Source organism: Pseudophryne corroboree, chromosome 2 (genome assembly GCF_028390025.1).
Source record: "Pseudophryne corroboree isolate aPseCor3 chromosome 2, aPseCor3.hap2, whole genome shotgun sequence".
Lineage (NCBI taxonomy): Eukaryota > Metazoa > Chordata > Amphibia > Anura > Myobatrachidae > Pseudophryne > Pseudophryne corroboree.
In genome coordinates this window covers 514,767,550-514,786,602 of record NC_086445.1, presented here as the reverse complement: position 1 = coordinate 514,786,602, position 19,053 = coordinate 514,767,550, and the positions used below count along the sequence as shown (strand labels likewise).

Below are 19,053 nucleotides of genomic sequence, written 5' to 3'. Positions count from 1 at the left end.
CGGGGGCTCATACATATATACAGTGCCCAACTGTATATATGTGTACTTTTGCCAAAAGAGGTCCATATGCTGCCCAGGGCGCCCCCCCCCCCCTGCGCCCTGCACCCTTACAGTGACCGGAGTATGTGAGGTGTGTGGGAGCAATGGCGCACAGCTGCAGTGCTGTGCGTTACCTCAGTGAAGAACGGAGTCTTCTGCCGCCGATTTCGAAGTCTTCTTGCTTCTCATACTCACCCGGCTTCTGTCTTCCGGCTCTGCGAGGGGGACGGCAGCGTGGCTCTGGGATCGGACGACGAGGGTGAGATCCTGTGTACGATCCCTCTGGAGCTAATGGTGTCCAGTAGCCTAAGAAGCAGGACCTAGCTTCAGAGAGTAGGGCTGCTTCTCTCCCCTCTGTCCCACGATGCAGGGAGTCTGTTGCCAGCAGAGCTCCCTGAAAATAAAAAACCTAACAAAATACTTTCTCACAGCAAGCTCAGGAGAGCTCACTGAACAGCACCCAGCTCGTCTGGGCACAGATTCAAACTGAGGTCTGGAGGAGGGGCATAGAGGGAGGAGCCAGAGCACACCAGAATCTAAATTCTTTCTTAAAGTGCCCATGTCTCCTGCGGAGCCCGTCTATTCCCCATGGTCCTTACGGAGTCCCCAGCATCCACTAGGACGTTAGAGAAATTAAATGCACAGGAAGGAAAAACATCCACTAAAAACACTGCATGCTATAAAACAGACCATAAAGCATATGATTGTATTTTAAAGTTAATTAACACAATAACAAACATTTAAAGTATGCTATGCAACAGAGTCAAGTTTATTTATTTATTATTTATTAACAGTTTCTTATATAGTGCAGCAAATTCCGTTCCACTTTACAATTGGACATAATGATAAAACAAAACTGGGTAATAACAAACCGTTCATGCCCTGCTCGCAAGCTTACAATCTATAGGATCTTAACCCTTCAAAAGAATTGTACAACATTATGTACACTCAATGAGCACTTTATTAGTTACACCTATACACCTGCTGGCTAAGGTAAATATCTAATCAGTCAATCATCTAGCAGAACTTTGGGGGTCATTCCGACCCGATCGCTCGCCGCAGTTTATCACAGTGCAGCGATCGGGTCGGAATTGCGCATGCGCCGGTGCCGCAGTGCCGAAGGCCGTCGTTCAGTAGCGATCGCCTCTGCCTGATTGACAGGCAGAGGCGGTCGCAGGGCAGGGGGGCGCTGGACCGTTGGGGGGGGCGGGCCGCGGTGGCAGCGTGACGTCTCACGCAGCCCCTGCTGCCAGTGGCAGCGACGATCAGGAGCTGCGCTGGCCGGGAGTTACTCCACAAATACAAAAGCCACTGTACGATGCTTTTGTATTTGTGCGGGGGTGGGGGGGGGGGGGGCAGACAGACATGCAGGGGGCGGACTAGCCCTGTGCTGGGCGTCATCCCGCATGTCAGGAAAGATGATCATAGCTGATCAACTCGGAATGACCCACTATATGTATAAAAGCATGAAGGCATGATCAAGAGTTTCAGTTGTTGCTCAGACAACACCCAAGACTGTGGAAGAAATATGATCTAAGTGACTTTGACATTAGAATGATTACTGGTTCCAGAAAGCGTGCTGTGAGGATTTTAGAAACTGTTTATCTCCTGGGAAATTTAATACTACATAGTTTACAGATAATGGTGTGCAAGACAACAAACATTCAGTGAGTGTCAATTCTGTGGATGCAAACACCTTCTTACTCAGAGAGGATTGCTAGAATGGATTAAGACGATAGGAAGCATACAGCAACTGAAATAACTATGCATTACAACAATAGAATTAAAAAGAGATTTTTTATTTTAAAACCTTGACGTGGTTTAAAAAAAATCTTTGAATTCCACTGTTGTAGTGCTTGGCAAACTCAGTTAGCTAAGCAGAGAAATCTGAGGCTACAGTGGGCACATGCTCACCAAAACTGGACAGTTAAAGTTTGGAAAAACTGTTGCCTGTCTGACAAATTCTGCTGTAACTCGCAGATGGTAGGGTAAAGCTAGGTGCACATTATACATTTATACATGACCATTTTGCCAATAATCGGCTGCTTGGCCTTGTATAGTGTGTATGAACAATTGTTTTGGCAGTTCACAAATAAAAAGGAGAAATCTAGGTCACAAGACAACCAAGACAGAAATTCTCAGCTTCAATCTCCCAATATCGTGTGTGGGCATTCTAAACAATCTGACCATATTGCCCATGTTTTTCCATTACTACATGTTTTTGTGGGATCAGTATGTAAACCCGATGGTCAGGATCCCGGCCATCAGTATACAGGCAGCGGGATCCTGACCACGGGTATGCCGGCAGTGGGGCGAGCGCTAGCAAGACCCTTGCGGGCTCGCTGCGCTCGCCACATGATTTATTCTACCTCTATGGGTGGCCTGGACACCCAAAAGGGAGGAAAGTCTGTGGCGCCGATATACCGGCGTCAGTATTTCCCCGCTAGTCTAGCTGGTGACTGATTCCCTGTTTTTGTGCCTTGCGGGCCACAGGTATGCAATGTGTTGAGGCAGAAAATCTGTTACCCTAAAAAATAAAAAAAATTACTTAGTGTGTAGCTCAGATATTGGGGCCTTCGATTTGCTGAAAAATCGCCCAGATTGTTGAGACAATCAAATTATCAGACAATGGGGGTCATTCCGAGTTGATCGCTCGCTAGCTACTTTTAGCAGCCGTGCAAACGCATAGTCGCCGCCCACGGGGGAGTGTATTTTCGCTTTGGAAGTGTATGAACGCCTGTGCAGCCGAGCGGGTACAAACACATTTTGTGCAGAACAAGACCAGCCCTGTAGTTACTTATTCTGTGCGATGATTGCTGCGATGAAGGTCCCGGAATTGACGTCAGATACCCGCCCAGCAAACGCCTGGACACGCCTGCGTTTTTCCAAACACTCCCAGAAAACGGTCAGTTGACATCCATAAACGCCTTCTTCCTGTCAATCTCTTTGCAATCGGCTGTGCGAATGGAATCATCACTAGAAGCAGTGCAAAACAACGATGCTCTTTGTACCCATACGCCGCGCGTGAGCATTGCACCCCATACGCATGCGTAGTTTTGCCGTTTTTTTAAATGATCGCTATGCAGGGAACATCGGCAGCCAGTGGTCAACTTGGAATGACCCCCAATGTGTACCTAGCTTTAGCATAAACAACGTGAATGCATGGATCCATACTGTCTTGTGTCAATGGTTCAGGCTGATGTAATAGTGTGAGATATAGTTTCCTTGCCTACATTAGTTTAAATGACACAGTCTGAATATTGTTGCTGACCAAGATGCCTTTATCTCTATAGTCTGCCCATCTTCTATCGGTTATTTACAGCACTTAATAAACCATGCCACAAAGCACATTTCCCATTTCAGTTCAAACCGGTTCCACTAACATGACAATCAGGTCACCAGGTCTCCATATAATAGAGCACTTTACGGATGTGGTGGAATGGGAGATGGGTGGTCTTCAGGTTGCCGGCGGCCGGGCTCCCGACGACCACCATACCGGTGCCGGAATCCCAACCGCCGGCATACCGACAGCTTTTCTCCCTCTTGAGGGTGCACGACCCACCGGTATGCTGGGCGCCGGGAGCCCGACCGCCGGCATCACGTACTACACCCATGGGAGATTCATAACATAAATGAGAATCTGATAAATCTGCAACAACTGCAAAATGCTATCTTATCAACATAGACCATGATCCAAAGGAATATTTCTAGCACCTTGCTGAATCCATACAATAAAGAATTTAGGCTGTTCTGGGGGGTAACGGAGGTACTACCCAATACTTAAAAGAAGTTCCCAATAAGGTGGCCACTAAGTATCTATAGTACAGGTCAGCACAAAAAGCCAAACAATGTGTTTGAGGTTAATACTAATGCCCATGAGAATAGCTGAGGTCTGCAGGCCCCCAGATACCCCCTGGTACATGCATTATTTGCAGGTTTGCTCTCATAGTATTCTCCTTGGAGTGCTGCAAGTGCACATATCCAACCTTTTTTCTGAATGAACCAGCGTTGGAAGTGGAAGTTTAGAAGTAGGGGTATAAGAATTTGAATACAATGGCCAGGGAACAACCTAGATAACGGATAAGATTTTTAGATAATAAAGGCTGCCTAGTACAGTTAAGGCCCGTAATTACGGGCAGATCTGTGGAGAGATGTGTGCTGAGCGAACCGCTCAGCACACATCTCTCCCCCCGCTCAGCACAGCGTGATGTGTGCCGAGCGTGCAGGGGGGATAGGGGGGCCGCTCATTTCACCCAGCGGGTGAAATGAGCGACCTGCTAGATTGAGCCTGCATGCAGGCCAATCTAGCACCAGCGATAGCGATGTGCGGGGCTGCGCATCGCTATCTCTGTGGGGGGTACACACGGAGAGATCATGCTTAAAATCTAAGCAATCTAGTCAGATTGCTTAGATTATCGCTCTGTGAGTACCCCCCTTAACATACCACACTACTGTATATCATTATCCACACCAGGTCCAAGATCTCATTTATCTGATTGCTACTGTATAACAGTGACCTTATCCTGAAGATGATAGTTAGAGTCAGTTTAAGCCTAATGAGTTTCAGGATAAGTAACAATGGCCCTCATTCCGAGTTGATCGGTCGCAAGGCGAATTTAGCAGAGTTACACACGCTAAGCCGCCGCCTACTGGGAGTGAATCTTAGCTTCTTAAAATTGCGACCGATGTATTCGCAATATTGCGATTACTAACTACTTAGCAGTTTCAGAGTAGCTCCAGACTTACTCTGCCTGTGCGATCATTTCAGTGCTTGTCGTTCCTGGTTGACGTCACAAACACACCCAGCGTTCGCCCAGGCACTCCCACCGTTTCTCCGGCCACTCCTGCGTTTTTCCCGGAAACGGTAGCGTTTTCAGCCACACGCCCCTGAAACGCCGTGTTTCCGCCCAGTAACACCCATTTCCTGTCAATCACATTACGATCGCCGGAGCGAAGAAAAAGCCGTGAGTAAAAATACTTTCTTCATAGTAAAGTTACTTGGCGCAGTCGCAGTGCGAACATTGCGCATGCGTACTAAGCGGATTTTCATTGCGATGCGATGAAAAATACCGAGCGAACAACTCGGAATGAGGGCCAATATGTTTAGACTCTGAAATGGGCAAATATCTAACATGATAAGTGACTTGGCTATAAATATGATGCATCTATAGGGGGTAATACACGGAGAGATCCGTGCTTAATTTCCAAGCAATCTGACTAGATTGCTTGGAAATTAAGCACGGATCTCTCCGTGCGTATGCCTATAGCGATAGCGATGCGCGGACCCCCACATCGCTATCGCCGGTTCTAGATAGTGCCTGCATGCAGGCACAATCTAGTCAGGTTGCGTATTTCACCGCTGTGTGAAGTAAAGGCCAGTACTCACTGGCCGATGTGGGAGAGATGTGTGCTGAGCGAACCACTCAGCACACATCTCTCCCGCCGCTCAGCACAGCACGGCAGGCCAATCTAGCACCAGCGATAGCGATGCACGGGGCTGCGCATCGATATCGCTGTAGGGGCTACACACGGACTGATCAGCCTTAAAAGCAATCTAGTCAGATTGCTTAGATTTTAAGCAGCGATCGCTCCGTGAGAACCCCTCTTAAGCAGCCCGCCCATCCCCCCCTCCGCTCAGCACACATCGCACTGAGTGCTGAGTGGGGGGAGAGATGTGTGCTGAGCGGTCTGTGCTAGATCACTCAGCACACATCTCTTTGTGTGTACCCCCCTTAAAACCCTCCTATTGCTCCTTATTTCTCATTTCCTACCTTTGGGTTTGTTTGCATGAGCTGAGCGGATGTTCTCAGTCAGCATTAGCAGCCTCTGCTCTCTGGCTTCATGTAGGCGGAGGTACAGCTCTCTCCAAGACTCATACTCTCCTGGATTCTGTTTTTTGAAGTCTCTAATACAGTGATTCTTCCATAACTGATCTGTATCTTCAACTAGAACCTGTGAGAGAATCCAATTGTTCAGGTTATGACAATAAGATAATTTCTGACTTGAATGCAGTTCTACACACCAAGGCAGCATGTCACGGTAAAGAATGATCTGATTTGCATCAACCCAATAAAGATTGCGACAAAAAAAGAGACTGCTAGAAACTGTATTTAGATATTGTAGGACAAAATGTGGTCTGTGTCAAATTTACCCCCTGAAGTCTATCCATTATTTGCATTTTTGTCATACATCAAGTTCACTGGGAATATTTATTTTTATTTTTTAGCCAACCAAATTAATTTTACACTGTTTCCTCAAGGCAGATTGCGCTTCATTTTGGCACTGTAGTCAAATAAATATATTTTACATTTATGGAAATTATACTGTGAAAACTTTTTTTTTTTTTTTTAAATGAGCCTTTTGAGATTATTTCACTAACTATTTCACCAAATTAATTTAAATAAATATATTTATTGGAGTTTTGGTGTATGTTTTGCACAATTATATGAATGCATAGAAAGAAAATAAGATTTTTGGTCACTTACCGTTGAATCCTTTTCTCTGAAGCAGGCTGGGCAACACTGGATGATGGGATTGCAGGTTGGGGATGGAGTTTGGCACATAATGCAAACCCAAGCTCCTCCCCCCTGCATCCCCATGTTTCCAGTACGTCCTTAAAATAGTCCGAAAAGGAGTAGCAGAACCGTGAACTGTCAGAACAATTTAAAAAACAAACAAACAGGGAAAATACCGTCAAGAACCAATGCCTCGCACATCTGAGCGTGAGGGAGGAAATTCAGTGTCGTCCAGCCTGCTTCAGAAAAAAGGATTCAACTGTAAGTGACCAAAAATCCTATTTTCTCTTTCAGCAAGACTGGGTAACACTGGACCATCGGACGTTCAACAGCCACCCCTGGGAGAGGGAACGCTCAGGCTGCCTGAACGAAGAACTGTATGCCCAAAGAGGCATAAATGTGAAAATGAGTAAACATGAAGACAGGAGGACCAGCTTGCTGCAGGACAGAACTATCCTGATGAAGCTCCGTGTCGCACCTCACAGGAGGTCGCCCCCACCCCAGCGGAATGTGCTGAGATTCATAGTGGCATTGGACGCCTTGTCCTAACACACACTGACAAGGCAAAACTCCTGAGAAACACGCTACAAACCTCTGAAAGGATGGCCAAACGTCAGTGGAATGAAAGTGACTGAAATATTTATTTTCAAAGAACTAAACCATGAAAACTCAGTCAAGCCTCTCCGATGGAAGGGACAGAAAAGGAGAGATGCGGAATTTGGAGGTATGAACACTTTGTCGTACGACCAGATGTAGAATTCCCATACTCCAAAGCTCGCTGCAGATCATGGAGGACTGAGAAAGACCAACCAAAAACCCCAGCTCTCACAAACTTGGTTTGCAAAAACTAGGCCGATAAAAGCAACTGACCTCATGTACCAACAGACCCTGTTGCAGTAGGACTGGTTGGAGCGGACGAAGCCACCTGCGATCTTCCGACATTACAAGAACGTCGGAGTAAAAGAAATTGCATAATCAGTCTGGAGCTACCAGGGTTACAATCTCCAAATTGAACCTTGATGTGCTGGCAAACCCGAGGCAACATTGGGTTCGGTGGAACCAGATTCGCTAGATGAGAAAACTCATGGTAAAGACATGACATCCACTATGAAATGGCAGCAGGTCGCTAGATCCCACACAAAATTGTGGAACTCAAGGTTGTTTCAAACGTCTATGAGAGTCCCCTGCAGAAAGTCACCATTGCCGAATCGATTATTGGAAGCTTCCATTAATGAGATACCAATCCTTCCAAGACGGAGATCGAGAAACTTAGTCCCCTAATTAGCCACTGGTGGTATGTAGACTGCTGAGAGTGCCGGAACAAAGGCCTCCATGCAGGAGAGGATCTGGACACCGCCATAACTGTCATTCCTTTGCGCTTCACAGATACCGTACATACACCTCCCGTCGTAGTGGTGTCCAACCAAATATGAACTGGCCTGCTGACAAGGATGGACTGGGCTCCTAAGAAAATCCGAAAAACAGCTGTGAGCTCGAGCATAGTGAGCAGCAGAGCCGGCTCTGATGTACCAGACATATTGGAGCCAAAGATGCAATGTCCTAGTACCCTATGCTAGGAGCCTCCGTCAGCAGTCACAATGACCAAAACTGAAGTGACAAAAGATCATCTGAGGAGATGACACGAAAACAGCCACCAAAGGAGAGATCGGCAAGTGCTGAAGGACAGAATGAAAAAAATGGAAGTAGATGCTGAGCATCACGCTCAGTTCTGGAGAATTTACTACCAAAATACTCCTTATTGGAGACTAGCATATGGAATGATCACTAAGATGATCATGCCCAACAACTTTTCGTACTACCAGATCGATGAACTAGGTACCAACAGCAGCACCATAAGTTCAGTAGAGGAACCACCAGGGGATCAGTATGAAATACCTTCAATCAAAATCCCGACAACGACTGACCGACGGTCAAAATCCAGACAAAGGGCCTAATTCAGACCTGATCGTAGATGTGCTAAATTTAGCACATCTACGATCAGTTACACAGACATGCGGGGGGATGCCCAGCACAGGACTAGTCCGCCCTGCATGTCAGGCCCTACTCCCCCCCACACACAAGTACAAAGGCATCGCACAGCGGCGATGCTTTTGTACTTCTGGAGTAGCTCCCTACCAGCGCAGCTCCTGCGCGCTGGCAGGGGGCTAATCGTTGCTGTTCGGGTCACAGCGGCTGCGTGACGTCACGCAGCCGCCGCGGCCCGCCCCCTGCACGATCCGGTTACGCCTGCGTTGCCCGGACCACGACCCTAAAATGGCGCCCAAACGCAGCGGGCCCACCCAATCCCGCCCAGCCTCTGCCTGTCAATCAGGCAGAGGGGATCGCAGGGCTGAGATGGCCGTCGGCTGTCTGGCATGCGCAGTTCAGACCTGATCGGCTGCTGTGCGAAAACTCACAGCAGCGATCAGGTCTGAATTAGGCCCCAGGTCAAAATACTGACAAGGTCAAAATACAGACATGTAAAATGTAGACAAGGTCAAAATGCCGACATTTTAAATGTCGACAGGTCAAAAAGTTGACAAGTCTTTCATTTTTTTTTTGGTGTGTATGTCGACATAGTTTGACATAGACACCGTATAAGTGCGCTCGCCACGCTTCGGGCATAAGTGCGTTCGCCATGTTTCGGGCACAATGCCTCGCTGCGCTCGGCACACTATAATATTCCCCCTCCAGGTCCACTGGGATGGTAAACTATGAACAAGTCAGTTTCAATAAAAAAAAAACAGGAAAAACTCATGTCGACTTTTTAAATGTCGGTATTTTGACCATGTCGGGATTTTGACCGTCGGTCAATGGTTGTCGGAATTTTGACAGTCGGGATTTTGATTGTAGGTAAATTAACCGCATCCCGCCTCCAGTGTGAGCAATTCAATGTCTCTTTACATAACCACTTTCAGCAACAAGCCCGTACTACGTTATATCTGCGTCTGATTAACCAACCCCCTGTAATTACACAGGAATGCCCAACACATTGCTAATACACTTCTTTGTGCATGTGTCCCACTCTGTATGAACACCATTACGGGGGAAGCATGTGCAGTGAAACTCAAGATGCAAGCGTATATGAAAAACATTGCACAAGAAAAAATAAAACACATTTGCCCTCACAGGGAAAAAAACATACACATTAGCCCCCACAGAAAACAAATTGGCCCCCACAGGGAAAATAATTAGGATTTTAAATACCTACCGGTAAATCCTTTTCTCGTAGTCCATAAGGGATATTGGGGACACATTAGTACGATAGGGTGTAGACGGGGTCCACAGGAGCCAGTGCACTTTATATTTCTTTCACTGGGTGTGCTGGCTCCTCCCCTCTATGCCCCCTCCCTCAGGCAGTTATAGGTAAAACAGTGCTCGAAGGAGAAATTACATATTGAGAGAAGGAATATAACAACGAGAAGTGTGGTGGGATTTATACACCAGCGCACCATAACATAACTGGGGCAGCAACAGCTGGCAACATAAACAGCAACGCCTGAACAGGTAACACCGAACAGAGAACCTGCAGAAAGTCACCGCACAGAGGCGGGCGGCCAATATCCATTATGGACTACGAGAAAAGCATTTACTGGTAGGTATTTAAAATCCTATTTTCTCTAGCATCCATAAGGGATACTGGGGATACATTAGTACGATGGAGATGTCCCAAAGCTTCCAGAATGGGCGGAAACGTGCAGAGACATCTGCAGCACTGCCTGCCCAGACTGGGTATCCTCTTTGGCCAGGGTATCAAACCTGTAGAACTTCACAAAGGTGTTCTTCCCCGACCATGAAGCGGCTCCGCATAGTTGCAAGGCCGAGACTCCACAGGCAGCCGCCCAGGAAGAGCCCACCGATCTAGTAGAGTGGGCCTTTAGAGACTTAGGAACAGGTAAGGCTGCCAACACATAGGCCTGTTGGGTAGGAAGTCAAATCCAATGAGCAATGGACTGCTTTGAAGCAGGACAACCTTTCTGCTGCGCATCATAGAGCACGAATAAGGAATCAGTCTTTCTGATCCGAGCTGTACGCTTGACATAGATCTTCAAGGCACACACAGCATCCAATCCCTCCGGAGGATCAGAAACGTCAGAACAGGACGGAACCAAAATAGGTTGATTCAGATGAAACGCAGAAACAACCTTCGGCAGGAACTGCTGTTTAGTCCGGAGCCCGCCCCTTCATCGTAAAAGACCAAATACAGACTTTTATACGATAAGGTCCCCAATTCACATCTAGAAGCCAGGGCCAGTAACATCACCGTCTTCCATGTGAGGTACTTGTCTTCTACCGTCATCAGAGGTTCAAACCAGGAGGACTGTAGAAATCGTAATACCACATCCAAATCCCAAGGAGCCGTAGGCGGCACAAACAGAGGTTGGATGTGAAGCTCCCCTTGCAAGAAGGTCTGAACTTCAGGCAGTATAGGCAACTTCTTTTGGAAGAAGATGGAAAGAGCTGAAATCTGAACCTTAATGGATCCCAGATGTAAGCCTTGATCCACTCCAGCCTGCAGGAAACAAAGAAATCTTCCCAAGTGAAAATCAGCAGATGGATATGACATATCTCGACCAGATATTATGATAGTCTTTTGACGTCACAGGTTTTCTGGCTTGTTCTGCCCAACTTCCATGCCGTCAAACTAAGCCGCTGTAAGTCCAGGTAGACGAACGGTCCTTGTTGAAGAAGATCTCTTCTGAGTGGTAGAGGTCAAGGGTCTTCGACAGACATGTCCAGAAGATCCACGTACCGCGCTCTCTCCGGGGGCCAATCCGGGGCAAGCAGAATTGCTTGTACTCCTTCATGCCGGATCCTCTTGAGCACCGTTGGGATCAACGGAATTGGAGGAAATATGTAGACCAGCTGGTAAGGCCAAGGCAACGTCAGTGCATCCACTGCGCACGCCTGAGGGTCCCTGGTTCACGAGCAATAGGAGAGAAGTTTCTTGTTGAGGTGAGACGCCATCATGTCGATCTGGGGGCAACCCCACCGGTCAATGATCTGTTGAAACACTTGAGGATGTAGGCCCCACTCCCCTGGGTGGAGATCGTGGCGACTCAGGAAGTCCGTCTCCCAATTGTCCACTCCCGGAATGAAGATTGCGGACAGTGCTAGTGCATTTCTTTCCGCCCAGAGGAGTATTCTTGATACTTCTCGCATGCTGGCTCTGCTTTTTGTCACTCCTTGTCGATTGATGTACGCCACAGCCGTGGCGTTGTCCGACTGTACCTGGATTGCTTGATCCCGGGGCAGAAGGGAGGCCTGAATCATGGCATGTTAGATTGCCCGAAGTTCCAGGATCTTGATCGGAAGTAAGGCCTCTTGGGCTGACCATCTGCCTGGAACTGCACCCCTTGGGTGACAGCCCCCCATCCTGAATTCCGAAGCGTCGACCTTCCAGGAGATTAAATCATCCGGTGCATCTGAAAATGGGAACCAGACCACTTGTTCAGGATGTCCAGTTGAAAGGGTCTGGCATGGAACCGTCCATACTGGATGGCTTCGTACGAGGCCACCATCTTTCCCATCCATCTTATGCAAAGATGAATGGAAACTCGAGTCGGTCGGAGAACCATGTGAACCATTCCTGGAGAGTTCTCACTTTGTCCTCTGGGAGGAACACTTTCTGCGCTACAGTATCCAGTAGCATTCCCTTAAACAGGAGCCGCTGAGATGGCTCCAGGTGGGACTTCTGTAGATTGAGAATCCACCCGTGGTGTGACAGAAGGTGTATAGTGTGATCTATATGGAGCAGTAGGAGATCCCTGGAACTCACTTTTATCAGGAGATCGTCCAGGTAAGGGACCACGTTGACCCCCTGGACCCTGAACTGGAACATAATTTCCGCCATCACCTTCGTGAACACCCTCGGAGCTGTAGATAGGCCAAAGGGTAACGCCTGGAACTGGTAGTGATCGTACAGCAGGGCGAACCTCAGATAGGCCTGATGAGGAGGCCAAATTGGGATATGGAGGTAGACGTCCTTGATATCCAGGTACACTAGGAATTTCTGACGTTCCAGGCCTGCAATCACTGCTCTCAAAGAGTCCATCTTGAATTTGAAGACATTTAGGTAAGGATTCAAGGACTCCTGATTCAAAATTGGCCTCACAGACTCGTCTGGTTTTGGCACAACAAACAGACTGGAGTAGTAACCTTGTCCTTGCTGTTGGCAGGGGTACTGGAACAATGACTTGGGACTTGACCAACTTTGTGATGGCCTGCAATAGCGTAACACGCATATTTTCCAAAGCTGGTAAGCTTGATTTGAAAAATCGTTGGGGAGGAGCACCTTCGAACTCCAGCTTGTAACCCTGAGAAATAAGGTCCCTTACCCAGGCGTCCTGGCAGGAACTTTCCCAGATGTGGCTGAAGTGACGGGCTCCCACCTCGAGATCCTCCCGGGGTGGGTGGGCACCGTCATGCTGAGGTCTTTGCGGAAGCTGAACTGGTGCTCTGTTCCTGAGAGCCGGCAACGGCTGGTTTCTTAGGTTTACCCTTGGGTGCCCCTAGCTGCATTTGATGCACCTCTGGCCCTAGATCGAAATCTAGTGGACCGAAAGGACTGAGCAGACGGTCCCGCGTAGGTACGTCTAGAAGGCGGAGCCCCCGAGGGAAGAAACGCAGATTTCCCAGCAGTAGCTTTGGAGATCCATGCGTCCTATTCGCCTCGGAAGAGCCATTCACCTGACGCAACCATATGGCTCTGCATGCTGACACAGCCATAGCAGTGGTTCTAGCATTAATATTGCCAATCTCTTTTAGGGAGTCACAGAGGACTCTTGCCGTGTCCTGAATGTGTTTTAGGAAAGTCACTGTAGTAACTATGGTCATGTCACCTGAGAGTCCCTCCTGAATTTGAGTAGCCCAGGAGTGAATTGCATGTGTCATCCAGCAACCTGCAATGACCGGTCTTTGAGATACACCTGCAGCAATGTACATAGATTTCAGTGGGGCCTCAATTTGCCTATCCCCTGGGTCCTTTACCATAAAGGAGCCCAGAGCCGGGAGGAGTACCGCCTTCTTAGAGAGGCGAGAGACTGAGACGTCTACAGCCGGAGATTCTTCCCAGAACTTTCTACCCTCAGAGGCAAAAGGGAATGTATGCAAAAACCGTTTTGACACTTGATATTTCTTATCTGGATTCTTCCAGGCTAGCTTAAATAAATCATCTAATTCTTTAGAATCAGGAAATGTGACAGTTTGTCTTGAGGTAGGAAAAACAAATGCTGATTTGCAGTGTCCTCTAGGGTGAGCTTTCCCTTATAGCTAAAATGAGGGGCTCAATACTCTGTGTAGGAGTGGAATCCCCACCTAAGGGATCCACACCGTCCCCATCATCCTGTATTTCATCATCAGAATCTGACAGAAGTGCAGGTAAAGCACGTTTTTGCGCACCTGTATTAGACAGGGGGGATGGGGAACATCAGCTAGATCTGCTTCTGCTTTTTGCAGTTCTTGTGTTTTGTTGGCATTTGCAGTGATGACATATCAGACATCATAGTTTTGATTGCCTCCAGCCAGGTGGGCTCGTGACTCTCCCCCACATTGTCCTCAGCATTTTGTGAGGACTGACTACACTGCTTACATGATAAGGAACCAGATTAAAGAGGGGAGAATCTGGTATTACATACGCTGCATAACTTGTGTTTTACCATTATGAAGTACACACAATACACATACAACACAAACTGATTTACAATGCAAGCCTGCCATATTGCATGTGAGAGGAGACACAGAAGAAGAGAGGACACCAGCACACCCAACGCTGTAGAGCCCCAGTGAGGCTGTCAGCGTTTTTACATAACAGTGAAAACTGCTTATACAATGAATTCCCTCGGAGGAATAATATCTGTGTACAAACAGCGGCTCTCCCCCTAATCAACACCCTGTACCAGTGATCCAGCACTTGACAGTATGGAGAAGCATTGAGGCTGCTGCTTATGCAGAGGAAGGCTCTAAAAATAAGATTTTAAAGCTACCGGTAAATCTTTTTCTCGTAGTCCGTAGAGGATGCTGGGGACTCCGTAAGGACCATGGGGAATAGACGGGCTCCGCAGGAGACATGGGCACTTTAAGAAAGACTTTGACTCTGGGTGTGCACTGGCTCCTCCCTCTATGCCCCTCCTCCAGACCTCAGTTAGAGAAACTGTGCCCAGAGGAGACGGACAGTACGAGGAAAGGATTTTTTTTTAATCCAAGGGCAAGATTCACACCAGCCACACCAATCACACCGTATAACTTGTGATATACTATCTAGTTAACAGTATGAAAAAACAACATATCATCGGTCCAAAACCGATGAAACTATAACATAACCCTTATGTAAGCAATAACTATATTGCAGAAGTAGTCCGCACTTGGGACGGGCGCCCAGCATCCTCTACGGACTACGAGAAAAAGATTTACCGGTAGGTTTAAAATCTTATTTTCTCTAACAGATGCTGGGGACTCCGTAAGGACCATGTGGATTATACCAAAGCTCCCAAACGGGCGGGAGAGTGCGGATGACTCTGCAGCACCGATTGAGCAAACAGGAGGTCCTCCTCAGCCAGGGTATCAAACTTATAGAACTTTGCAAAGGTGTTTGACCCCGACCAAGTAGCAGCTCGGCACAGCTGTAGTGCCGAGACCCCTCGGGCAGCCGCCCAAGACGAGCCCACCTTCCTAGTGGAATGGGCCTTAACCGATTTCGGTAACGGCAATCCTGCCGTAGAATGTGCCTGCTGAATCGTGTTACAGATCCAGCGAGCAATAGTCTGCTTTGAAGCAGGGCCGCCAACCTTGTTGGCTGCATACAGGACAAATAGTGCTTCTGTTTTTCTGATCCTAGCCGTTCTGGCCACGTAAATTTTCAAAGCCCTGACCACATCCAGGGACTCGGAATCCTCCAAGTCACATGTAGCCACAGGCATGACAATAGGTTGGTTCATATGAAAGGATGAGACCACCTTAGGTAGGAATTGAGGACGGGTCCGCAATTCCGCTCTATCCATATGGAAAACCAGATAGGGGCTTTTATGTGATAAAGCCGCCAATTCCGAAACTCACCTAGCCGAAGCCAAGGCTAACAACATGACCACCTTCCAAGTGAGATATTTCAACTCCACTGTTTTAAGTGGTTCAAACCAATGTGACTTAAGGAAACTTAACACCACGTTAAGGTCCCAAGGCGCCACCGGAGGTACAAAAGGAGGCTGAATATGCAGTACTCCCTTCACAAAAGTCTGTACTTCAGGTAAAGAGGCCAATTCCTTTTGAAAGAAAATGGATAAGGCCGAAATCTGAACTTTAATGGAGCCTAATTTTAGGCCCAAATTCACTCCAGTTTGTAGGAAGTGAAGAAAACGGCCTAGATGGAATTCTTCCGTAGGAGCATTCCTGGCCTCACACCAAGAAACATATTTACGCCATATTCGGTGATAATGTTTAGATGTCACGTCCTTCCTAGCCTTTATTAACGTAGGAATAACCTCATTCGGAATACCTTTATCCGCTAGGATCCTGCGTTCAACCGCCATGCCGTCAAACGCAGCCACTGTAAGTCTTGGAACAGTCAGGGACCTTGTTGTAATAGGTCCTGCCTTAGAGGAAGAGGCCACGGATCTTCTGTGAGCATTTCCTGCAGATCCGGATACCAGGTCCTTCGTGGCCAATCCGGAACAATGAGTATTGTTCTCACTCCTCTTTTTCTTATTATCCTCAACACCTTGGGTATGAGAGGAAGAGGAGGAAACACATAGACCGACTGGAACACCCACAGTGTCACTAGGGCGTCCACAGCTACCGCCTGAGGGTCTCTTGACCTGGCGCAATACCTTTGTAGCTTTTTGTTGAGACGGGACGCCATCATGTCTATTTGGGGCAGTCCCCACCGACTTGCAATCTGCGCGAAGACTTCTTGATGACGTCCCCACTCTCCCAGATGCAGGTCGTGTCTGCTGAGGAAGTCTGCTTCCCAGTTGTCCACTCCCGGAATGAACACTGCTGACAGAGCGCTTACATGATTCTCCGCCCAGCGAAGAATTCTGGTGGCTTCCGCCATTGCCACCCTGCTCCTTGTGCCGCCTTGGTGGTTTACATGAGCTACTGCAGTGACGTTGTCTGACTGGATCAGAACTGGTCGATCGCGAAGTAAGATCTCCGCTTGACGTAGGGCGTTGTATATGGCCCTTAGTTCCAGGATGTTGATGTGAAGACAAGTCTCTTGACTTGACCAAAGGCCTTGGAAATTTCTTCCCTGTGTGACTGCTCCCCAACCTCGGAGGCTCGCGTCCGTGGTCACCAGGATCCAGTCCTGAATGCCGAACTTGCGGCCCTCTAGAAGGTGAGCCTTTTTCAGCCACCACAGGAGAGATACTCTGGCCCTGGGGGACAGGGTGATCTGCTGATGCATTTGCAGATGTGACCCGGACCATTTGTCCAATAGTTCCCATTGGAATGTCCTTGTATGGAATCTGCCGTAGAGAATGGCTTCGTATGTCGCCACCATTTTTCCCAGGACTTGAGTGCAATGACGTATTGACACTTGTTTTGGCTTCAACAGGTTCATGACTAGAGTCATGAGTTCCTGCGCTTTTTCTGTCGGAAGAAAAATCCTCTTCTGGTCTGTGTCCAGAATCATGCCCAAGAAGGGCAGACGAGTTGTAGGATTCAGCTGCGACTTTGGAATATTGATAATCCAGCCGTGTCGCTGTAACACAGTCAGTGAAAGTGAGACGTTGTTCAGCAACTTCTCCCGTGATCTCGCTTTTATGAGGAGATCGTCCAAGTACGGGATAATTGTGACACCCTGTTTGCGCAGGAGCACCATCATTTCCAACCATTACCTTGGTGAAAATTCTCGGGGCCGTGGAAAGCCCAAACGGCAACGTCTGAAATTGGTAATGACAATCCTGTACCGCAAATCTCAGGTACGCCTGATGAGGAGGATATATGGGAACATGCAGGTATGCATCCTTTATGTCCAGAGATACCATAAAATCTCCCCCTTCCAGGCTGGCGATGACCGCTCTGAGCGATTCCATCTTGAACTTGAACCGTTTTAAGTAAAGGTTCAGGGATTTTATATTCAAAATGGGTCTGACCGAACCGTCCGGTTTCGGGACCACAAACAGAGTTGAGTAGTACCCCTTCCCTCTTTGAAGCAGGGGAACCTCTACCCCCACTTGTTGAAGACACAATTTGCGAATCGCATGTAACACTATCTCCCTTTCCAGGGGGGAACTCGGTAGGGCCGATTTGAAAAACCGGCGAGGAGGCACCTCTTCGAATTCCAGCTTGTAACCCTGGGAAACAATTTCTATTGCCCAGGGATCCACCTGTGAGTGAACCCAGATGTGGCTGAACAGTCGAAGACGTGCCCCCACTGGGGCGGATTCCCTCAGGGGAGCCCCAGCATCATGCGGTGGATTTTGCAGAGGCCGGGGAGGACTTCTGTTCCTGGGAACTAGCTGTGTTATGCAGCTTCTTCCCTCTGCCCTTACCTCTGGCAAGGAAGGACGATCCACGTACTCTCTTGCTTTTATTGGAACGACAGGACTGCATTTGATAATGAGGCGCTTTCTTAGATTGTGAGGGAATATATGGCAAAAAATTCGATTTACCTGGCGTAGCCGTGGAGACGAGGTCCGAGAGGCCCTCTCCAAACAATTCCTCACCCTTGTAAGGCAACAACTCCATATGTCTCTTGGAGTCGGCATCACCTGACCACTGTCGGGTCCATAAGACACGCCTAGCAGAAATAGACATAGCGTTTATCCTGGAACCCAGTAAACTAATGTCTCTTTGAGCATCCCTCATATATAAGACAGCATCTTTTATATGCCCTAGGGTCATTAAAATGGTATCCTTATCAAGGGTCTCAATATCCGCTGATAAGGAATCTGTCCATGCTGCAACAGCACTACAAACCCAGGCCAACGCAATAGCCAGTCTGAGTAACGTACCAGAATGTGAGTAAATGGACTTCAAGGTAACCTCCTGCTTGCGGTCAGCAGGATCCTTGAGGGTAGGCGTATCTTGGGATGGAAGCGCTATCTTTTTTGATAAGCGCGTCAAAGCTTTGTCTACCCTAGGGGAGGATTCCCACCGGATTCTGCCCTGCGACGGGAAAGGATACGCTATTAGAATCCTTTTGGGAATCTGCAGTTTTTTGTCTGGAGTTTCCCACGCTTTTTCGTATAATTTGTTCAGCTCATGTGATGAGGGAATGGTGACCTCAGGTTTCTTTCCATTATACATGTGTACCCTCGTGTCAGGGACAGGGGGTTCCTCAGTGATATGCAAAACATCTTTTATTGCGATAATCATATATCGAATACATTTAGCCACCTTTGGCTGTAATTTTGCATCATCGTACTGGAGTCTGAATCCGTGTCGGTATCTGTGTCAAGTATTTGGGATAGTGGGCGCTTCTGAGACCCCGAAGGTCCAGGCGACATTGGGACAGGCATGGGTTGACTCCCTGACTGTACCCCAGCTTCAGCTTTGTCTA

At 48.0% G+C, this 19,053-nt stretch overlaps 1 protein-coding gene across 1 annotated transcript in view; it reads right to left on the bottom strand.

The window, feature by feature from the left end:
- Positions 1-19,053, bottom strand: part of ELOA (elongin A) — a 186,106-nt gene that overhangs the window by 48,781 nt on the left and 118,272 nt on the right. The window contains exon 8 of the mRNA XM_063954096.1: positions 5,811-5,991. Within this exon, the coding sequence (XP_063810166.1) occupies positions 5,811-5,991 (181 nt within the window). The remainder of the gene's footprint in view (positions 1-5,810; positions 5,992-19,053) is intronic.